This window comes from Neofelis nebulosa, chromosome 16 (genome assembly GCF_028018385.1).
Source record: "Neofelis nebulosa isolate mNeoNeb1 chromosome 16, mNeoNeb1.pri, whole genome shotgun sequence".
Taxonomy (NCBI): Eukaryota; Metazoa; Chordata; class Mammalia; order Carnivora; family Felidae; genus Neofelis; species Neofelis nebulosa.
This window is the reverse complement of record NC_080797.1, coordinates 6,912,515-6,934,569: the sequence shown is the minus strand read 5'-3', so window position 1 is coordinate 6,934,569 and position 22,055 is coordinate 6,912,515. Positions and strand designations below refer to the sequence as shown.

The 22,055-nt window shown below is 42.0% G+C and overlaps 1 protein-coding gene across 1 annotated transcript in view; it reads right to left on the bottom strand.

Annotated features, from left to right (window-relative positions):
* Window positions 1–22,055, bottom strand: part of ARHGAP44 (Rho GTPase activating protein 44) — a 182,013-nt gene that overhangs the window by 74,609 nt on the left and 85,349 nt on the right. The window contains 2 exon segments of the mRNA XM_058704892.1: window positions 6,988–7,092; window positions 7,740–7,779. Coding sequence (XP_058560875.1) covers window positions 6,988–7,092; window positions 7,740–7,779 — 145 coding nt within the window.

Below are 22,055 nucleotides of genomic sequence, written 5' to 3'. Positions count from 1 at the left end.
ACTTACGTTAAGCACTGTGCTAGGCGTTCCTGTGTATTACCTCACTGAGCTCTCAAACAACATTATTGGGTAGAAATTCGTTACTGTTCTTACCAAATGAAGAAGGCAAGAGATATACAAAGCTAACTGACTTGTCCAAGGTCAGGTATAATCAGGAAGCAGTGGACCTGGGCTTCAAGCTCAGGCGATCAGCTTCCAGAGCTTAAGATCATGATGCTAAATTGCTTCTGGAGAGAAAAGGAAAGATTCAAACTGGCTTGCTGACACATTAGGCAGGTCCTGTGCCTAAAATACTCCCGGGCCATCCATTCATGACACAGATGTATTTTTACCATTGCCTACCCTGTGGTGGGCCCTGTTCTAGGCATTAAAAATGTGGTCGTGATGGATGGGCAAGATCCCTGCTCCCGTGAACTCATGTATTCGTGGAGGGGAACGATCTTAAGGATTTCAGATAATCATATTACACACGATGAAGGAAATAAAATGAGGTGATGTGATGGGGGGAGGAAGGGAACGAACACATTAGGTGCTGAGAACCCTAATTAGGAGCTGAGAATTGAAAAATAAAAAAGTTGCGGGCACGCCCGTGTTCTGCGACGGGTCAGTGCCGTTGGGACAATGATGACAGCGGCGGGAACAAGAGCTGAGCTCAGAGATGCAGGGGAAGGCGTATCATTAGGGCCCAAGGGTCAGGGTGAGGAGCTCAAATGTTATTCTACAATGGGAATCTTTGGGTGGGACTGAAGCAGGACAGTGGCATTGTCTGATCTCTGTTGTAGACAGTGGATTATAACGGGGATGGGTTGGGAGTGGAGAGTGGAGGACCCGTCGGGAACAGCTGTGTTTAGGCCAGAGACGATGCCTGCATGGACGAGGGTGGCAAATGCTGAAGCACGTGGAAATTGTCTGAAGGAAGACAGTGGGCCCTCCCGAAAGTCTGGGTGTGGAAAGAGAAAAATAAAGGGTAATGTCTAGGAGTCACGGAGGTGGTTTTCCTGTACCATTCTTGACTGTTCCACCTTCTTTGCTAGATCCTCCGCCAGTGAAGGCTTAAAATGTTGCAGGTCCTGGGGCTCTTGACTCAAGGCCACTTATCTCCTTAAGCGATCTCATCAAATCTTATGGAGTCTAGAGTCGCTTGAGCCAGAGAGACCCCAAAAGCCCTCTGGACTCTTCAAACCCCCATGTCCATTCAAGACCCGGATGCTCTACACGGTGTATCTAGCGCATCTGCCAATTTCTCTCCCTCTTCCCCGATCCTGGTGTATCTCCCAAAGATCGCCGCCATATTTGTCTCTCTTACTTCCCCCATAGCCCCTGCCCCACACAACTGGGGCCCCTGCCCCCTATGCCCCACCATAGCCACCGCCCCATTTTTCACACAACTGCCAATAAATCAGACCATGCTGCTCCTGATTAAAGCACTGGCTCCCCACTAATCTTAGAGATCAAGTCCAAATCCTTACCATGCCTACACAGTGAGATGGGGTCCCCACTGTCCCATTTCCTGCCTCTCCCCTTGTCATCATCCATACTCTACGACCCCCTCGTGTTTCTCGAAAATGCCCCCGACTCCTTGCTGTCTCTGAAAACTCTGCACATGTCATCCCCTGTCCTACAGGCACCTTGACCTCTTTTGGTGCCACTATCTTTTGCTGTCCTTAAAGGCCACTTCCTCACAGAAACCCTCTACTACTTAATTCCTAGTGACGCCTAATTACTGACTCCACGGAATGGCTGCTTCCCTGCAAGACTGTGAGCCTCCAGAGAACAGGGATCTTGCTGGGTTTGCTCAGCACGCGGCATTAAGTGTGGCTTCACGTGGCAGACGTGGCCCTTTCCAAGGATTTAGTGATGAAGGTGGAGAAGGACCCCTCCTAACAGTGTGCTTGTTGAATGGGAATGCCCTACAGAAGAAGCACAAGGACGGTGAAAAACCAATCATGTTCATTATACTGACGGTCTCAGAAACCAATGAATTAACCAGCTATTGGCCTGGACTAAAGGAAGCAAAATGGCAACCTGATTCGTATCTTCTCTAGTCTCCATCCCACATAAGGAATCTGGTTTAGCTCAGTACCCACTGAATAATGCTGCTCGGGTCACTGAGACAGTGCCAACCAAACTCCACTCCCCTGTCTGCTCCCATGTGACAGCCAGCCCCGGCTTTCAGGTATACAGTAAGGCTGGAGGGTTGGAAACCACTAAACTGCTAAGAACTAATGAGCTTGGGGGCGCCTGGGTGGCCCAGTCGGTTAAGCGTCCGACTCTTTGTTTCAGCTCAGAGCATGATCTCACAGTAGTGGGATCAAGCCCTCCATTAGGCTCTGCGCTGACAGCATGGAGCCTTCTTGGGATTTCCTGTTTGCCCCTCCCCGCTCTCCCAAAATAAATGAACATTAAAAAAAAAAGAAAAGTGACGAGTAGCAACAAACTGCCATGGGCTCCAATAGAAAGCTGTGCACCTTCCGGGATAAAGTCCCTTCCCATCCTGAGACTCTAGGACTCCACCTCTCATTTCCGCTGGCCTTATTCCCTGAAGACCATCTCTTGACCCTCTCTCTCCTTCTCTTTTTTACAGAAGTATAGATGGCAGACGATGATACGTTAGTTTCAGATGCATAATGTAGTGATTCGACAACCCTATACCCACGCACGTTATCTATGCGCACTGTCACCGTTGTATGATATTACCACACCACTGACTATTCCCCAGGCTGTCATCCCTGTGACTTATTCATCCCATAACTGGAAGCCTGGACCTCCCTCTCCCCTCCACCCCTTTCACCCACCCCCCTACCGCCTACCCTCTGGCCTCCATCAGTCTGTTCTCTGTATTTACATCTCCCTCTCTGAACACCTACCTTCCTCGTTTGGTGTTAGCTCATTACTTTCTTCACTCCCAATCTTCCCCATTCTCTTCTATTTTTTTTTTTTTTTAAGTTTCTCACTTAAAATTTTTTTTAATGTTTTATTTTTTGAGAGAGAGAGAGACAGAGCGTGAGCAGGGGAGGGGCAGACAGAAAGGGAAACATAGAATCCAAAGTGGGCTCCAGGCTCTGAGCTGTCAGCACAGAGCCTGACGTGGGGCTCGAACCCATGAACACAAGATCATGACCTGAGCTAAAGTCAGACGCTCAACTGACTGAACTACCCAGGCACCCCCCTCTTTAAAAAAAATTTTTTTTTAATGTTTTATTTTATTTTTTGAGAGACACAGAGCATGAGCAGGGGAGGGGCATAGAGAAAGGGAGACACGGTTAAGGTTCTCACTTTTAATCCCTTTTTCTTTTTGCCTGTTCCTTGGATCTTGACATATCTCCTTACCTAATAATCTCAGAGAAATGAGCACATATTTCAGTATGAGGCAATTAATAAGTGCCATGGCTCCTATTAAACCCCTGGATGTGTTACTTCAGAAAAAAAACTGGAAAAATGGATTTGAGTCACGGCCTTGGACATTTTTTTCTGGCCAGTCTGAGGCTGTTCAATATTTAAAATAGCTCTTTGACTTTCTTTCCTGCCAGATCATATATTTGGTCCCAGGAGGACAAGAGAAGACTGATCAGCTCAAGAAATCAATGACCAAATCAGATGCTTGAAATTTATGCTGTGGAATCACTGACCTATACGTATTTGAGCAATACTCCCGTGTTGAGCACAGACTTCCTCCAGGTTGACCAGAGGGGTGTCCAATTTGTATAGTGATCACTGTAATCCTCAGGGCCTGACAACAGCCACTGTGTGCCACCCCCCCCCCCACCCCGCCAACAGCAGCCCCATCACCTGTGTCCCAGCTAGCGAATCATGGCCAGCCATGGCAACACCGTTTCTCCCCAACACGTATTCCCCTCCTTAGCCTCCCTTGCAGCTAGGGCAACATAAAATAAATTATTTTGGGAAAGGCTTTTCTCTTCCCCGATAAAAACAAAACAGAAACAAGCATGCAAAGATAGTTCATCTTCTATACCACCCTCACGTGTTCTGCCTCTGATGGGGTTAACATGAAGATGTGATGCCTGGAGCCACAGCAGCCACATTACAACTACTAGGAGGGACAAGAACATCACAGACATGCTGGCCCAAAGCTGATGAATATACCTCGGGACCCACTACCTCAGACATCTCATTAAGTGATAAGTAAGATCCTTTATGCAAAAGTCACAATTAATCAGTGTGTTAACTATGTCCTGTATTTGTTGTAATCTGAGGCTTTGACATCTGGTGCCTTGATGACCCTGGGGGGACCACCTCTGCCAGGGTTAGCTGATTTTTTTTTTTAAATGTTTATTTTTTGAGAGAGACAGAGAGAGACAGAGCACAAGTGAGGGAGGACCAGAGAGAAAGGGAGACACGGAATCTGAAGCAAGCTCCAGGCTCTGAGCTGTCAGCACAGAATCCGACAGGGGCTTGGACTCATGAACAGCAAGATCATGACCTGAGTTTCAAGTCAGACACTTAATCGATTGAGCCACCCAGGCGCCCCCATTTTCATTTTTTTTAATGTTTATTTTTGAGAGAGAGAGAGAGAGAGGGAGAGAGAGAGGGAGAGGGAGAGGGAGAGGGAGAGGGAGAGGGAGAGGGAGAGGGAGAGGGAGAGGGAGGGAGAGGCAGGCAGAGTACAAGCAGGGAAGAAGCAGAGAGAGAGGGAGACACAGAATCCAAAGCAGGCTCCAGGCTCTGAGCTGTCAGCATAGAGCCCAATGCGGGGCTCGAACCTATGAACCATGAGATCATGACCCGAGCTAAAATCGGATGCTCAACCAACCGAGCACGGGGCTCTAACCCACAAACTGTGAGATGAGACAAAGTTGGATGCTCAACTGACTGAGCCACCCAGGAGTCACGGGTTAGCCAGTTCTCAGAGACAGTCAACAATTCACCCATGACTGTGCCTTTCAAATGAAAACCAACCAACCCACAGCTTGCACCCCAACGCGTTCGTTTATGGGGCTCTCACTGTCCAATCCACCATCCACCTGCCCTAACCACCTCAGAGCCAGGTACCAGACATTAGAGACGGCCCCGTGCCCCAGAGCCTGCCGAAGTTACTCAATCCGGCCAACTCTAAGCCTCTTTATCCTGCCTCAACTATTCCTTCCAAGGGAAAGCACGATCAACTCTTGCATGCATTTGCCGCTCTCTGTCCTGTCTGACCCTGGTGTTTCCCCGTGTGGCCCTCCATGACATAGTGTCTCCCTCCCCCATCAAACTTATCTTTTCAATGCCAATGATCCCCTAACCTGGTGGCCTCTCCCTATCTTAAATTTCCTATTAATATATTTTAGAACACGTGGGGAGCCAAATGCCTCCTAACTGATACAGTTTGCAGAGACCCTCAGTCCAATTAAAACCCTACAGGTCTAGGCAATTTTATCTTATCCCAGGAAAAATAAAAAAAATAAAAAAAAAAAAAAGGTCTAGCAAGAATCAACCTACCAACACCAAAGGCCAGTTTCAAACCCCTAGTGGTAACATTTGGATGCTACTCCTGAGCTTGAGTGGGGTAGGGGCAGAGAGAGAGAGGGAGACACAGAATGTGAAGCGGGCTCCAGGCTCCGAGCTCTCGCACAGAGCCTGATGCGGGGCTCGACCTCACGAACCTTGAGATCATGACCTCAGCCGAAGTCGGACGCTTAACTGACTGAGCCTCCTAGGCGCCCCTGCAGACTCTCCCTTTAGACGGTTCGGGTGCCCCTTGCTAAAACACTGGATACACACAGAATTACTTCCACAGATATTTCCCAAACCCTGTGAACATTTTCTTTCTACCACACATAAGTGATTCCTTCTGGGAGTGTTAAGAAGACACGAGCACTGGGAAGAAGATGGAATGATTGACAGGGAAGGTTCTAGAATGGCAGCATGAGACGGGATGAAGCATCCGGACACATTGCGTGACAGTCACTCAACATGAGCCCGCTCAAGCTGGGGGTGGGAGGCTCAGGAAGACCACTGGGAAGCAGAGGTCAACAGTAACTGCATGCCAGAGACAGAAAGACACCAAGCATGTTGACTATAAACTCAAGGAGGATTAAAACCTCCTAGATGGCAGAGTCCTTGTAATAAAGCCAATGGAACCTCTAAGAATTTGTTTTAACCTCTGGTGGAGTTGGGGGCGGGGAGGAGGTCAGGAGGGCAGCCAGAGACAACTGGTTCTAGCAAGGACTGTTCAACAGAATCGCAACAGGCAATGCCTCTTGTTACTAACGCAGCTTACACACAAAGACATTAGGATATCTTCATTTGTCAGGCTCTCTTGCAAGGTTTCATTAACGTTTATTAACCTTTCAGTAGCCTTCCCTTACAGGGAAGGGGTGCCCGGGTGGCTCAGTCGGTTAAGCCTCCAACTCTTGGTTTCGGTTCAGGTTATGATCTCACGGTTTCAGGAGTTCGAAACCCGCGTCGGGCTCTGTGCTGGCAGCACGGGGCCTGCTTGGGATTCCCTCTTTCTCTCTCTTTCTGCCTCTTCCCCACTCGCACTGTCTCTGTCTCTCTCAAAATAAATACACTTTAAAAATAAACAAATAAAATAAAGTTTTCATTATAGGGAAAATAATTTTCACAACGGTCTTTACAGGTGCCCTAGGGGGGATTTTTTTCCATGGGATCCTAAATACTCTGGAGGCACAGGGAGCCTGTAAGTGAGACAAAGCAGAGAGAAGACAGCTTAGAGCTTCCCTAACCGTGGAATCCCAAGCACACCCTGGTTGCTCCCGTCTGGGGACAACAAAGAGAGGGACAGAGGGACAGGGTCTTGCCTGCTGAGGGTGGGGAAGGATGCCTCGGGCAGGGTTCAAGGGCAGGAAGGGGTGGGAAGGGGCTGCCACACGGCAGAAACACAGGACACGTCAACCCTCAGACACAGAAATGGCCGTAGAAACACAGCGTAACCAAACACGGCCCCAGGAGCGGGACCCCTGTCCTCCGATGGCCAGGTTTAAGCTGCCGGGATGGTGCGGTCATGGCGTGGGGGGTACTTACAGAGCGCTTGTCAGCCTCGGCCCCTTGCTGGCCCTGGAGACATGCGGTGAGCTTCTTGTGCGTGCTGTGGGAGACTTGCTTCACCAGCTCCAGGCGTTTCTCCACCTGCACACAGAGCAGTGGGCGGGGTTACCAGGTGAGGGCAAGGTCAGGAGAAGCAGGGCCATCCATCTGGGCAACCGAGGGAGAAGAGCCCACCCCGTGTCTGTGCAGAGACAAGCACTGCTGGGGATTCAACACCCAACGCTGGAGAACCGGAGCTGGGGGGAGGGAGGGACAATCACAGACGAGGAGACTCTGTGACCTCGCAGTGAAATGACAGCCAGGTCTCCTGAAAAGTCTTACCTAAACCGGTATTTAAAGTAATATATAGGGGTGACTGGGTGGCTCAGTCGGTTGAGCCTCCGACTTCAGCTCAGGTCATGAGTTCGAGTCCTGCATCGGGCTCTGTGCTGATGGCTCAGAGCCTGGAGCCTGCTTTGGATTCTGTGTCTCCCTCTCTTTCTGTCCCTCCCCCGCTCATGCTCTGTCTCTGTCTCTCTCTCTCTCTCAAAAAAAAAAAAAAAAAAAAAACAACCCACCTAAATAAACATTAAAAAAAATAAAGTAATATCATAAAGGGAAAGAAGCTGTGTCTAAACAGACTGCATGAGGAGCAGTGTAAGCGGTTTACACGGGCACTGGGAACGACTCAGTTTTAACGGGAAGATATATTTCATGTCTATATGCTAAGGGGCCTGTGACAACCTTACCTGAAGAAGGTCTTCACTCAGAACTTCAGTCTTTTCTGCCCTAAAGAAAAAATTGAGAAATCTATCAGTGAAAAAAAAAAAAAAGAAAAGAAAAAATTAAGAACACAGTCTCGTACTTATTCCCCACTTCCTCTGCTCATGGTGAGACTAGAAGAACACACATTATTAGTGGACATTTCTAGCAAGAGAAAATACAGACCATACTGTCATTTACTGGGAACCTTAAATACTCTGGCAAGTAAGATCCTCTGAAGAGTCTATTACCGTCTCAACCCGGGATGAAGGACAGCAAAACCATTTCTGTTGTTACAGACATTCTTTTTTTTTTTTTTTTAAAGTAACAGAATTTAGCATGTTCCCCAACTTGTACCCCATGGCCTCCCCCAAACAAGCAAGTAAAAGTAACAGAAATCTGACCAGGGATCGATAAACAGCCAACAAGGAGAAAACATGGATTCCTAATGATAAACTCAAATGCCACCATTCAGATCTGGCAACCAAGCGTTAGGCGCCCCTGCCAGAAAGTGGGGGTGGGGGAGCTTGAACCCGAGATGAACACATCTGGAGAAAGAACCTGGACACGGGCCGAAGTGTCCCCAACCTGCATCACATCAGGGGAGATTGCGAATCTTATATGGCGCAAAACATTCCTAATTTATTGTCTAGAGAATCTCAGAGATAAGGTTCGGTCAATGATTTCTCTCCTGTGGGCATGTTCTCTGTCATCTTGTCTCTCTGGGGGTCACTCTCTCCCTCTCACACTCACACATACAAACTGCAAATTCCCATGAAAACAGATGATCAACACTCAAGGTACAGAGGAAGAAAACACAATATATGGAGAGCCTGAAGAACTTCAACTACCAGAATTGTCAAAGATGGCAACATATGTATGAAATACTGAAGAACTAATGATACACTGAAATATTAGTGCCAGGACTTCCACTTCTGGGGAGACGGAGGGAACACATTTCACCTATTTCCCGTCACTAACTAAAAGCAAAACCTTGGGGCTTTCCGTATAAAACACAAGACTTTGCAAGGCAGACAGAAGGTAGACTGGTCAGTGACCGCCAGACCCAACGAACGGCATGGTGTGAAATATGGGACTTCTGTCTCACATATTCCACACTTGAAGCTGTGAACGGAAATACCAGTGAGTGCAGAGATAAAAAGTCCAACAAAAGCCAGGTCCCTGTAGCCCAGGGATCAGGAAGGCGGCAGCCTAGCAAGATAGAAAATGTTCATAGATAATGAATGCTCACTTCAGCCAAATGCTACAGAAGAAAAAACTGTTGTCCTACCCCATCCACACCAGCCAACACTGGGAAGGGCACCTAGCCTTTCACCCTTGCCTGGCTATAACAAAGCACCCAATCCTCCCCTTCCTCTTGGCCAGTGTAGCATCAGAGACGTTTGAGTATGGAGCTGGGACATTTGTCACTTCTCAGCTATAACAATGGAAGCCATATGAGCGGTCCACACATCCACCCTCACCTTGTGTTGACAAAGCCTCTGTCTCCTCCTCTGGGAATGTGGTGTAAAGGGAGGCCCAGGGGAGTCGAGACTTTCACCATCATCCAGCAGTAACAAAACCACCCTCTGGATGGCAACAATGGAAGCCTAGTGGGGAGCAATAATGAGCCACTCCCAGCCAGGGCGGTATCAGTGAAGGCCTAATGGGGAGCCAGAATTCCCACTCTCACCCAGCAGTAACGAGGGGCATCACCCTCTTGGGGGTGTGGGAACCAGTGACGGCCAAGGGGGGAACCAGGACTTCTATTTCCACCTGGCAGTAACAAAGCAGAATTCTCCCTTCCCTTGCTAGAATGAGATCAGAGGAAGTCAGCTAAAAGAGAAAGTTTAAATAAAACCCAGAATCTCATCATATAAGACAATAGTCAAGTATCAATAAAAAATTGCTTATTCTATCAAGAACCAGAAAGATCCCAAGTTGAATGAAGGCAATCAATGAATGCCAAGAGCAGGATGATGGAGACGTTTGAATTATCTGACAAAGACTTTAAAGCATTCGCCAAGAAAATGCTTTGATAGGCATTTATGAACGTGCTTGAAATGAATAAAAAAAAATAGAAAGTCTCAGAACAGAAGATATAAAAAAGAAGAAAATGAAAATTTTAAAGTTGAAAACTGTAATAATCTAAGTTAAAAATCCTGGTAGGTGGGGAGGGGGTGCCTTGATGGCTCACTCGTTTGGGGGTCTGACTTTGGCTCAGGTCAGGATCTCATGTTTTGTGGGTTCGAGCCCCGCGTCGGGCTCTGTGCCGACGGCTCGGAGCCTGGAGCCTGCTTCCGATTCTGTGTCTCCCTCTCTCTCTGTACTCTGTCTCTCTCAGAAATCACTGCCCCCCCCCCGCAAAAAAAAAAATTCCTGGTGGATGGGTTCAACTGTCGAATGGAGAAAGCAGAGGAAAAATCTGTGAACTGCAAGAAAGCTCAAGAGAAATTTCCCAGTCTAAACAACAGAAAAAAGATAGAACAAACAACCCAAACCAAAGCATTAGGGACCTGTGGAACTATAGTGGAAGATTAAATGTTGATGTCATCAGAGTCCCAGAAGAGGGAAAAGAAGGGGGCTGAAAAAATACTCAAAGGTACAATGGCTGAAAACTGCCCCAATTTGGCAAAAGATGTAATATTCAAGAAGCTGAGCACATACAAACAGGATAAACACAAGGAAGTCCTCACCAAGACTCATAGTCAAATTTCTGAAAACTAAAGACAAAGAAAGACTTGATAACAGTGAGACAAAAATGATACCTTACTAATGGAGGGGAAACAACTCAAATTACAGAAGATTTCTGATGAGAGACTACAGAGGACAGAGGGATGTGGTACACCATTTTCCAAGTACTGAAAGAAAATAACTGTTAACCTACAATCCTATATCCAATTAAAATATCCTTTAGGAATGGAAAAACATCAGGATGTTCTCAGATAAAAGAAAACTAACAAAACATGTCATCAGCAGGCTCGTCTTAAACAACTGCTAAGGGAAGTTCTAAACAAAGAAAAAGAAATGGTAAAAGAAATAACCTTCAAGTATCAGGAACGAAAAAAGAACCTGGTGGTCAAAAATAGTAAATAAGATAGTCTTCTTTCTCCCCTTGAGTTTCCTCTATTAATGGTTGAAGCAAAAAATTTATAACATTGTGTATATGGCTCTATATGTATGTAAAGGAAATATTTAATACAATTATACTTTATTTGGAAGAGGGTAAAGGGACATAAAGGGAAGTAAAGGTTCTAGATTTCACTGAAACTGGTAAAATAAAGATACTAGTATGCTGTGATAAGCTGCGTATATGTAATAACCAGAGCCACGGCTAAAAAAGCTACATAAGGGGGCGCCTGGGTGGCGCAGTCGGTTAAGCGTCCGACTTCAGCCAGGTCACGATCTCGCGGTCCGTGAGTTCGAGCCCCGCATCAGGCTCTGGGCTGATGGCTCGGAGCCTGGAGCCTGTTTCCGATTCTGTGTCTCCCTCTCTCTCTGCCCCTCCCCCATTCATGCTCTGTCTCTCTCTCTGTCCCAAAAATAAAAATAAAAAAAAAAAAAATAAATAAATAAAACGTTGGGAAAAAAAAAAAAGCTACATAAGAAGATACACTCAAACATGTTGAGCCACGGCTAAAAAAGCTACATAAGAAGATACACTCAAGCTACATAAGAAGATACACTCAAACATGTTGAGCCACGGCTAAAAAAGCTACATAAGAAGATACACTCAAACATGTTGAGCCACGGCTAAAAAAGCTACATAAGAAGATACACTCAAACATGTTGAGCCACGGCTAAAAAAGCTACATAAGAAGATACACTCAAACATGTTATAGAGAAATCAAAATGTAACCTAACCCAGAAGGAAAGACAAAACAAAACAATGAAAAACAGAAAAACCAAACATAAAATAAAAAATAGTGGACGTAAGCCCTAAACCAGCCATACTTATGTTAAATGTAAATGGTGTAAATATACCAGTTAATAGAGATTGGCAGAGTAGGTTAAAAATGTTGTCTAAGAGAATCTCACTTCAAAGGACTATTTTCTTTTTTAACGTCTATTCATTTTTGAGAGACAGAGTGCAAGTAGGGGAGGGGTAGAGAGAAAGACACAGAATCTGAAGCAGGCTCCAGGCTCTGAGCTGTCAGCAGAGTCCCACATGGGGTTCGAACTTGGGAAGGTGAGATCATGACCTGAGTCGAATGAGAATCTCACTTCAAATATAATTATATAAGTAGGTTGAAAGTAAAATTGTAGAAAAATATACTACATAAACATTAGTCAAAAGCAAGCAGGAGTACCCATATTAACATATGAAGTAGGCTTCTAAGACAGAGAAAATGACTAGAGACAGAAAGGAGAATCACATATTCATAAAAGATCAATCAAATAGGAAGACACAGCAGTCCCAAGTGTGTATGAACTAAACAACAATACTGCAAAATACATAAAGCAGAAACTTATAGAACTAAAAGGACACATAGACAAATCCACATTCGTAACTGGAGACATCAGTACTTCCTCTCTCAATTATTGATAGACCAACTAGATATACAAAATTAGGAAGAATAAGTAAGGACACAATAACTCCATTAACCAATAGATTTTAACTGACATTTATAGAACACTGCATTCAACATCAGCAGACATACTTTTTCCAGGGCTTATGGGACATATACAACATACAACATCTGGGGTCATAAAACAAACCTCAATTAACTTGAAATAAATGAAATCATAGACAATGCATTATCCAACCACAGAAGATGTCAAAGTAGAAATCAGTAACAGAAAGATAAAAAGAAAATATTGGAAAGTTCAAATACTTGGACACTAAATGAAACACCTTTAAATAATCCATGGGCCAAAGAGAAAGCCTCAAAAGAAATAAAAAATACTGACCTGAATAAAAATGAAAATACCATGTATCAAAATGTTGGATGCAGCCAAAGCAGTGCTAAAGAGGGAAACTGGTAGCACTAAAATCCACACATTAGAAAAAGAAACATTCTCAAATTAAAATATAAGTTCTTACTGCAACACCTATAAAAAGTGAGTTAAAATAAATCCAAAGGAAGGACATCATAAAGATAAGGGCAGAAATGAGTGAATTTAAAACAAAAAAATAATAATAGAGAAAAATCAATGAAAGAAAGATCGGGTCCTTTAAAAAACTAAGGACAATTGAAATACACTGTAGCATGACTGAAAAGAAAGAAAAAGACAAATCACCAATAGGAGTGAAACAGGAAATATCACTACAGAACACTGTAAATTTCAAAATGTCTTTGAACAACCTTACACATGTAAATTTGACAACTTGTATATGATGGACTAATTATTCAAAAAAAAAAAAGTTACTATAATATACCCAATAGGAATAGACAATCTTAATAGTCTGTAACTAGTAGGAATTTGAACTTCTACGATTAACTACCTCCCACCCCGCAAAATCTTCAGATCCAGAAGTCTTCACAAAATAATTCTACCAAATGTTTAAAGAAGAATTAACACCAATTCTACACAATGTCTTACAGAATACAGAAGAGGAGGGAATACTTCCCAATTCATTTTATGAAGCGAATATTCTTTTGATACCAAAGTTAGACAAAGAACAGTAAAAATAAATAAAATTAAAAGATAACTATAGACTAATATTCCCCATGAATACAGACGTACAAATCCTTAACAAAAGATTACCAAAAGAATTCAATAATATATAAAAATAATTATTTACCATGACCAAGGTGGGTTTGTTCCAGGGATTTGAAAATCAATCAGTGTAATCCATCATCTCAAATACAGACTGAAGAAGAAAAACCGGATCATATCAATAGATGTAGAAAAAGCATATGCAATTCAATTCAAAACCCATTCTTGGTGAAAACTCTCAGAAAGCTAACAATAGAAGGGAATGTCCTCAACTTAAATAACATGTGTAAAACAAAACAAAACAAAACAAAACAAAACAAAACAAAAACAATATCCTACAGTTAACATTATAGTTAGTGGTGAAAGATGAGATGCTTGACTTCCGAAGACCAAGAACAAGGCCAGTATGTCTGTACTTGACGTTCATTCAACACAGTGCTACGCGTCTGAGTCAGTGCAGTAAGGCCAGAAAAGTAAACATAAACCAAAGAGATCTGAAAGGAACAAATTAAAATATCCCTATTTACAGATGACATTATTGTCTATGTAGAAAATGCCAAAAAACCTACAGCGTGCGAGCAGGGGAGGGAGGGAGAGAGAATCTTCCGCTCAGCATGGAGCCTGACGCAGAACTTGATCCCACAACCCTGGGATCACGCCCTGAGCCAAAATCAAGAGTCAGATGCTCAATCGACAGAGCCACACAGGTGCCCCTCCAATGGGAATTTTTTAAGGTGATGGGTTGCCCCGTATCCTGTTTGTGCTGGTGGTGACACAAATCCATGTGTGTTAAAACTCAAAGAACCGTAACGAAAACGTGAGGTTTACTTTGTGCAAATTTTTAAAGTAAAAAAATAATTTCTTAAAAGAAAATCGAGATAATAGACAATAGCAGAAGTCAATGAGGGAGGATGAGGTGAATGAGGGAGGGGAGTTAAGTATTCTCAGCTCCTGGGGGAGCCTGGGTGGCTCAGTTGGTTGAGTGTCTGCCTTTGGCTCAGGTCAGGATCTCGGGGTTCCTGAGAGTCCCACATCCAGCTTTTTGCTGTCTTCGTGGAGCCCCCTTTGGATCTTCTGTCCTCTCTCTCTGCCCCTCCCTCACTTGTGCCTGCATGCACCCTCTCTCCCCACCCTCCTCTCTGTCCCTCCCAGGTTGGCACTTTGTCTCTCTCTCAAAAACAAACATTTTTTAAAAAGGCCTAAACATGCCATTTAAACACTAAACATGTTCAGCATAAAAGTAAATAATAATAAAGAGAATTAGCATAGAGCTAGATTTTTAAAAACTAAGAACTGTATCTAAAACATAAACAATCAGGAAGATTAAAGAGAAAAACAGGGAAAAAAACATACCAGGCTATTTCTAATTAACATTATAATAATGTTGGCCAAAATAGACTTTGAGGCAAAAAATAAATAAAATAAAAATAAAATTAAAATAAAATAAAATAAAATAAAAATACAAAAAAACCAAAAAACGACATTAAAAGGGAGAGAGGATCGCAATATAATGATAAAAGTCTACCTCATCTAGGGGCTATGAGAATTTGAAACTTGGATGTACCTGTTTAGAATCACAAAGTATATAAATCAAAACTGACAGAACTTCAGGAAGCCTTTAAAAAATCTACCATAATAAGGGAAATGTCAGCATTTCCCTTTTAATTAATGAGAGGTAAGGCAGAAAAAAAGTTAACCAAGATACAGAGGATTTGAAAAACCTAAGTCAACACGATTTATTTGACAGACATACATGGAACCCTGAATATCATCACTATAGAATATAAATTCTTCTCATGCACACAAGAATTCATTTCCAAAAATTAACCACTTATTAGCCTATAAAGCTCTTCTCGATCAACCCCAAAGAACAGATGCCTTGCAGATGATGTTTTCTGACCCCGGTGCAATTTAGTTTGAAATCATTCACTAAAAAGTTAAAATTAAAAAGCAACAACAACAAAACAAGATTTGGAAACTTCAAAAACAATTCTAAATAGCTCGTAGGTCAAAATGAAGGTGTTAGAATTTTTTAAATATTTAGAATTGAAAAACAATTACAATACTGGATATCAACTTGTGAGCAAAGTGATACTTTAAAAAAAATACAGAAACTTGGGATGCCAGGATGGCTCAGTCAGTCAAGCGTACTACTCTTGATTTCGGCTGAGATCATGATCTCGAGGTTTGTGATACCGTAGAGATGAAAACAATAAATGAAAGTGACGAACAGTTTTATTTGAAAACAGACAAAATGGCCAAATAGAAAAATAAAGCAAGTGCAAACTGACTCAAGAATAAATAGGATGCCAGGGGCGCATGGGTGGCTCAGTCGGTTAAGAGTGCAAATTTGGCTCAGGTCATGATCGCGCTATTCCTGAGTTCAAGCCTCGAGTTGGGCTCTGTGCTGACAGCTCAGAGCCTGGAGCCTGCTTCGGATTCTGTGTCTCCCTCTCTCTCTCTCTGCCCCTTCTCTACTCACACTCTGTCTCTCTCTCTCTCAAAAATAATAAACATTAAAAAAAAGAATTAATTGGATGCCTGAATAGTCCTATAAACATTTAAAAAACATTAAAGCAGCAATTAAATATCTTTCCACGATGGAAAAAGAGGACCAAGGTGTTTAGCAAGAAAATTTCCAAGAAATGCTTCTTTCCAAACTTGCACAAACTTCAAAAGAATAAAAAAAGAAGCTACACCCGCAGCTCATTCTAAGAGACAAGTATAACGTGTTACAAAAACTACACAAGGATGTGCAAAGAAAATCAATCATAGACTGGTTCTGTATATTAACAATGATACAAATACCCTAAACAAAATTAATTAGCACATTATGAGCAAATCAGATAAATTGCTAGACTGCATGAGTGGTTTTTGTGGGTTTTTAAGACTTTTGTGGTTTTTTAATGTTTGTTTATTTTTGAGAAAAAGAGAGAAAGAGAGCAAGAGAGTGCACTTGTGAGCGGGGGAGGGGCAGAGAGAGGGACACAAAGGATCTGAAGCGGGCTCCAGGCTCTGAGCTGTCAGCACAGAACCCAACATGGGGCTCAAACTCACAAACCATGAGATCATGACCTGAGCTGAAGTCGGACACTTAACCGACTGAGCCACCCAGCCTCTTCTAAGATTTTAAGTAATCTCTATACCCATCGTGGGGCTCGAACTCACAACCCCAAGATCAAGGTTTACATGCTCCATTGACTGAGTCAGCTAGTTGTCCCAGGAGTGCTTTAACACTAGAAATCTGCAAGTGTAATTCTTCACGCTGACAGGTTAAATGATAAACCATGACTATCTCCAGCAATGCAGACAAAATATTTAATAAAATTCAATGCCTATTCATGAAAAAATTTTAAAAATGTTAAGGAAAATCCTTATGTTTGTATTTTCAAACATACCTATAAAACATTATTCTTAATGGGAACATGTTAAAAATATTCCCTTTGAAGTCAAGAATAAGACAAAAATGCCTACTATGGCTTTCTACCCAGCTTACAAGTAAGCAACTAAAATAGAAGATTTAAAAACTAAAGAGAAAGAACCTAAACTAATATAACCTACAGAAGTTATAGAAAATAACTGGGGTGCCTGGATGGCTCAGTCAGTTATGCGTCTGACTTCAGCTCAAGTCATGATCTCACAATTCGTGGGTTTGAGCCCCCCAGCAGGCTCTGTGCTGACAGCTTAGATAGAGCCTGGAGCCTGCTTCAGATTCTGTGTCTCCCTCTCTCTTTGCTCCTCCTTGGGTCGTACTCTGTCTCTCAAAAATAAAAATGTTAAAAAAAATAAGTTATTTAAAATAATCTAAGTTTCCAATGATAGCTGGCTATAAAAGCAATATAACAAAATCAATATAGTCAGCAAATACTAAGAAAAACTAATTTTAAAAATCACTTAACATGGAACAAATATAGAATACATTTAATGAGAGACTGGTGATAGCTTATAGAGAAAGAATTAGTAAAAGACATTAAAAAGACAAATTGAGAGACATACTATATTTATGGAAAGAATTAACTTTGTAAAGGTATCAGTTCTCTTTACGCCGATGCAACCCTAATAAAAAAGTTTCAAATATTAACTTAAAACTGAGTCAATGAGCTAAATCTTAAACTTATAAGGAATGCAAGATATAAGAAAAAAAACCACGAATATCTGTAGGAAGAATAAGTTGGAGGAACTTCACTTCCAGACACTGAAACTTACTCAAGTCAGAGTAATTAAGATAGTATTTATTCTATCAGTGTTCATACAGAACATGAGAACAGAAGACAATGTTGGGGAACAGACTCACACACACAAAATGATAGGTAGAGGTGTTATCCCAGATTGTGGAAAAGGGGTGTTATTCAATATGTAATGCTGGGTCAACTGCATATCCCCCCCACCCCCCGCAAAAAAAGAAAGAAAAGAAAAGAGAGTTCTACCCAACACTATGCATAAACGCCAAGTCCCAACGAATTAAAGACTTAAACTTAAAAGGCAAGACGTTAAAACTTCTGGGAAAATACATACGGCATATCTTGTGTTTCTGACCATGGAATGACACTTTGAGAAAAAAAGATCAGCCTTAAAAGAAAAGAATAAATATATTTACATGAAAACTAACTTGTTACAGTAGATGAGAAAAATATCTAAAAAGAAAGTCAGAAAATGGAGAAAGATACATGTAAAAAAGTATGTAACTGCTGAAGTATTAAAATTCAGGTTGTATCAGGAACTCCCAAAAGTCAATTAAAAAAAAATAATAAATCAACTCTACGGTATAACAGGCTGAAGACTGGCACTGCTTAAATGAGAAAATTCTAATGATTAACAAATATATAAAAACACGGCCAACCTCATTAGGAACCAGGACTATGCAAATGAAACCTACAAAGAGATATCATTCTATATCCACCAGTTTGATGAAAACGCATGTCTGACAATTCCAAATAGTGATGATATGAAGTAATGAGAATCTCTACAAAGCACTACGATAAGTATAAATTATTAACAGCATTGTAGAAAACCACGTGTCATTATCTTGTACAGTTAAGACTGAAACTCAGTACCCAAACAAAACATCTTTTAACAAAACAGTACAGAATATTTACTCTCTTTATGTCTGATGCGCTCTAATAGTTTCTAGTATGCTCACTAAATCGATTCCATTATCACTAATGAGTTGGAACCTGCGTTCCAAAACAAACACTATCCTACAGAAACCCCTGCACATTTACCAGGAGACATTTATAAAACATTCCTGGCAGGTTTTTGTGAGATTTTTTTTTTTTTTGAAAAATAAAAATTAAAAAATGAGGGGAAAAAAACTCCATCAAAAAGAGAATAAAGATATACCCAAAATAATACAATACCTAGGAATAAACATAACCAAAGAAGCGAAAGATCTGTACTCTGAAAACTATAAAAAAAGAAAGTGATGACAGAAATTGCAGGTGACATAAAGAAATAGAAAAACATTCCATGCTCATGGATTGGGAGAACAAATACTGTTTAAATGTCTATACCACCCAAAGCAATCTACACATTTCATGCAATCCCTATCAAAACACCAACAGCAGGGTGTCTGGGTGGCTCAATTGGTTAAGCGTCTAACTCTTGATTTTGGCTCTGGTCATGATCTCATGGTTTGTGGGTTTGAGCCCTGCGTTGGGCTCTGTGCTGACAGCACGAGACTGCTTGGGATTCTCTCTCTTTACCCTCCTTCTCGCTCTGTCCCTCCCACACTCACGTGCATGCTCTCTCTCTCAAAATAAACTTAAAATACCAACGGCAAATTGTGCAGGACCACAAAAGTCCTTGAGTAGCTAAAGAAATCTTGAAAAGAAAAGCTGGAGGCATCACAATTCCAGACTTCAAGTTATATTTCAAAGCTGTAGGAATCAAAACAGTATGGTCCTGGCACAAAAACACACATAGGTCAATGGAAGAGAATAGAAAATAACCAGAATAAACCCACAATTATATGGTCAATTCATCATCAGCAAAGTAGGAAAGAATACTGAACGGAAAAACACACAGTCTCTTCAACAAATGGTGCTGGGGAAACTGGACCGCAACATGCAAAAGAAGGAAAGGGGACCACCTTCTTACACCATGCACAAAAACAAATTCAAAATGGATGAAAGACCTAAATGTGAGTCATGAACCACAAAAATCCTAAAGGAGAACACAGGCAATAACTTGTTTGACGTTGGTTGTAGAGACTTCTTTGAAGATAGGTCTCCCGAGGCAAAGGACACAAAAGCAAAAATAAACTATCAGGACTTAATAAAAATAAAAATCTTCTACCCAGCGAAGGAAAACAACCAATAAAACTAAAAGGCAACCTGTGGAATGGGAGAAGATATTTGCAAATGACATATCTGTTAGAGTTAGTATCCGAAATATGTAAGGAACTTCTAAAACTCAACGCCCCCAAAGCAAATAATCCAATTAAAAAATGGGCAGAAGACATGAACAGACATTTCTCCAAAAGCATACAGATGGGCCAAGGGGCACATGAAAAGATGCTCATCAACCCACATCCTCAGGGAAAATACAAATCAAAACCACCATGAGATACCAGCTCACACTGGCCAAATGGCTAAAGTCAACACCACAAGAAACAACAGGTGTTGGCGAGGATGTGGAGAAAAAGGAACCCTCGTGCACTGTCGGTGGGAAGGCACAATGGTGCAGCCACTGCAGAAAACAGTAAGGAGGGCCCTCAAAAAGTTAAAGATAGAATGACGTTATGATCCAGCAATCTCACTACTGGGTGTCAAAGAATACACGAATACTAATTCAAGGGGGAACAATGCCCTCCTATGTTTATAGCGGCATTATTTGTAACAGCCATGATACGGAAGCAGCCCAGGTGTCTATCGACTGACGAATGGATAAAGAAGTCATATGGAAGATTACTCAGCCATAAAAAAAGGAATGAAATCATGCCATTTGCAACGACATGGATGGGGCGAAATAAGCCGGTCAGTGAAAGACATGTGATTTCGCTCATATGGGGCATTTAAGAAACAAAACAAATGAGCAAAGGGGGAAATGAGAGAGAGAGAAATCAAGAAGCAGACTCTTCATTAAAGAGAACAAACCGATGGGTCCCAGAGGGGAGGTGGGGAGGGGTTAAATAGGTGATGAGGCTATTAAGGAGTATGCTTATCGAAATGAGTACCAGGTGATGTGCACAAGTGTTGAAGCAATATACTGTGCACCTGAAATTAATATAACACTGCGGTTAACTAACTGGAATTAAAATGAAAACTTAAGAGAGAATAAAGAAATTGGGATATGGGGCGCCTGGGTGGCTCAGTTGGTTAAGCGGCTGACTTCGGCTCAGGTCACGATCTCGCGGTCCGTGAGTTCGAGCCCCACGTCGGGCTCTGTGCTGACAGCTCAGAGCCTGGAGCCTGTTTCGGATTCTGTGTCTCCCTCTCTCTCTGACCCTCCCCCGTTCATGCTTTGTCTCTGTCTCAAAAATAAATAAACGTAAAAAAAAAAAAAAAGAAATTGGGATATAGCCACATAATGACATATCATACAGTAATAAGTAGTGAAATAAAATTTACCCCAAACAAGGGATGATTCTTGGAGGTACAATGTTGAATGGGGGAAATAACTAACAGCAAGATTACTTAAATGATACCATTCGCATAGAGCTCAAAACCAAACATCACTCAACAACATATTGTTAAGGGATAAATACAGATGTAGTAAAATGGGAAGAACCCAAGATTGTAATCACAAAATTTCGAGTAGTGGTTCTCTCCAGGAAAACAAGGGACATTGGATTTGGAGGGATACACAGGTGACTTCAGCATAATTGATAGTGATTTGGTTCTAAATTTTTTGGATGTTTTTATTTTTGAGAGAGAGAGAGAGAGCGAGCACACAAGCATAAGCAGGGGATGGGCAGAGAGAGAGGGAGACACAGAATCCGAAGCAGGCTCCAGGCTCCGAGCCGTCAGCACAGAGCCCGACGGAGGGCTGGAACTCACGAACCATGAGATCATGACCTGAGCCGAGATTGGACGCTTAACTGAGCCACCCACGCGTCCTGGTCATGATTTGCTTCTAAATTTGTGCAGTAGGTTCATGGCTCTCTTAATGTTTCAGAACATATAAGAATATAGGTAATCTATGTATTAAATAGATAATGAAACAAAATAACAAAAACCAAGCATTAAGTATTAAGCATATTCTTCTATAAATGATTACCACAATCCCACAAGAGTAAAAACAAACAAAAATAATTATGCCCATTGATTCTCTATATTCTGGTTAAAAAATAATAATGCACACACACACACACACACACACCATATATATCATATACCATATATATAAACCATATATATAACATAGCATATGGCACATATAAACAATATATATAATATACACATAAAATATACATGTTATTATACAGATATACAAATATAAGTTTTATGTATATGAACATTTGCTTTAAACTTTTTACTACTTTTTGCTTGAAAGAAAGAGCTGAGTCTCAGGGCATCTGGACAGCTAGCTATGGCAACTACCCACACATCAACTACATTAAAACTAAAATAACCAATAAGAAACATTGTACCTACACAGCTGATAAGAAAGCAACAAACCCTGGTCCTTTGAAGGAAAGTATC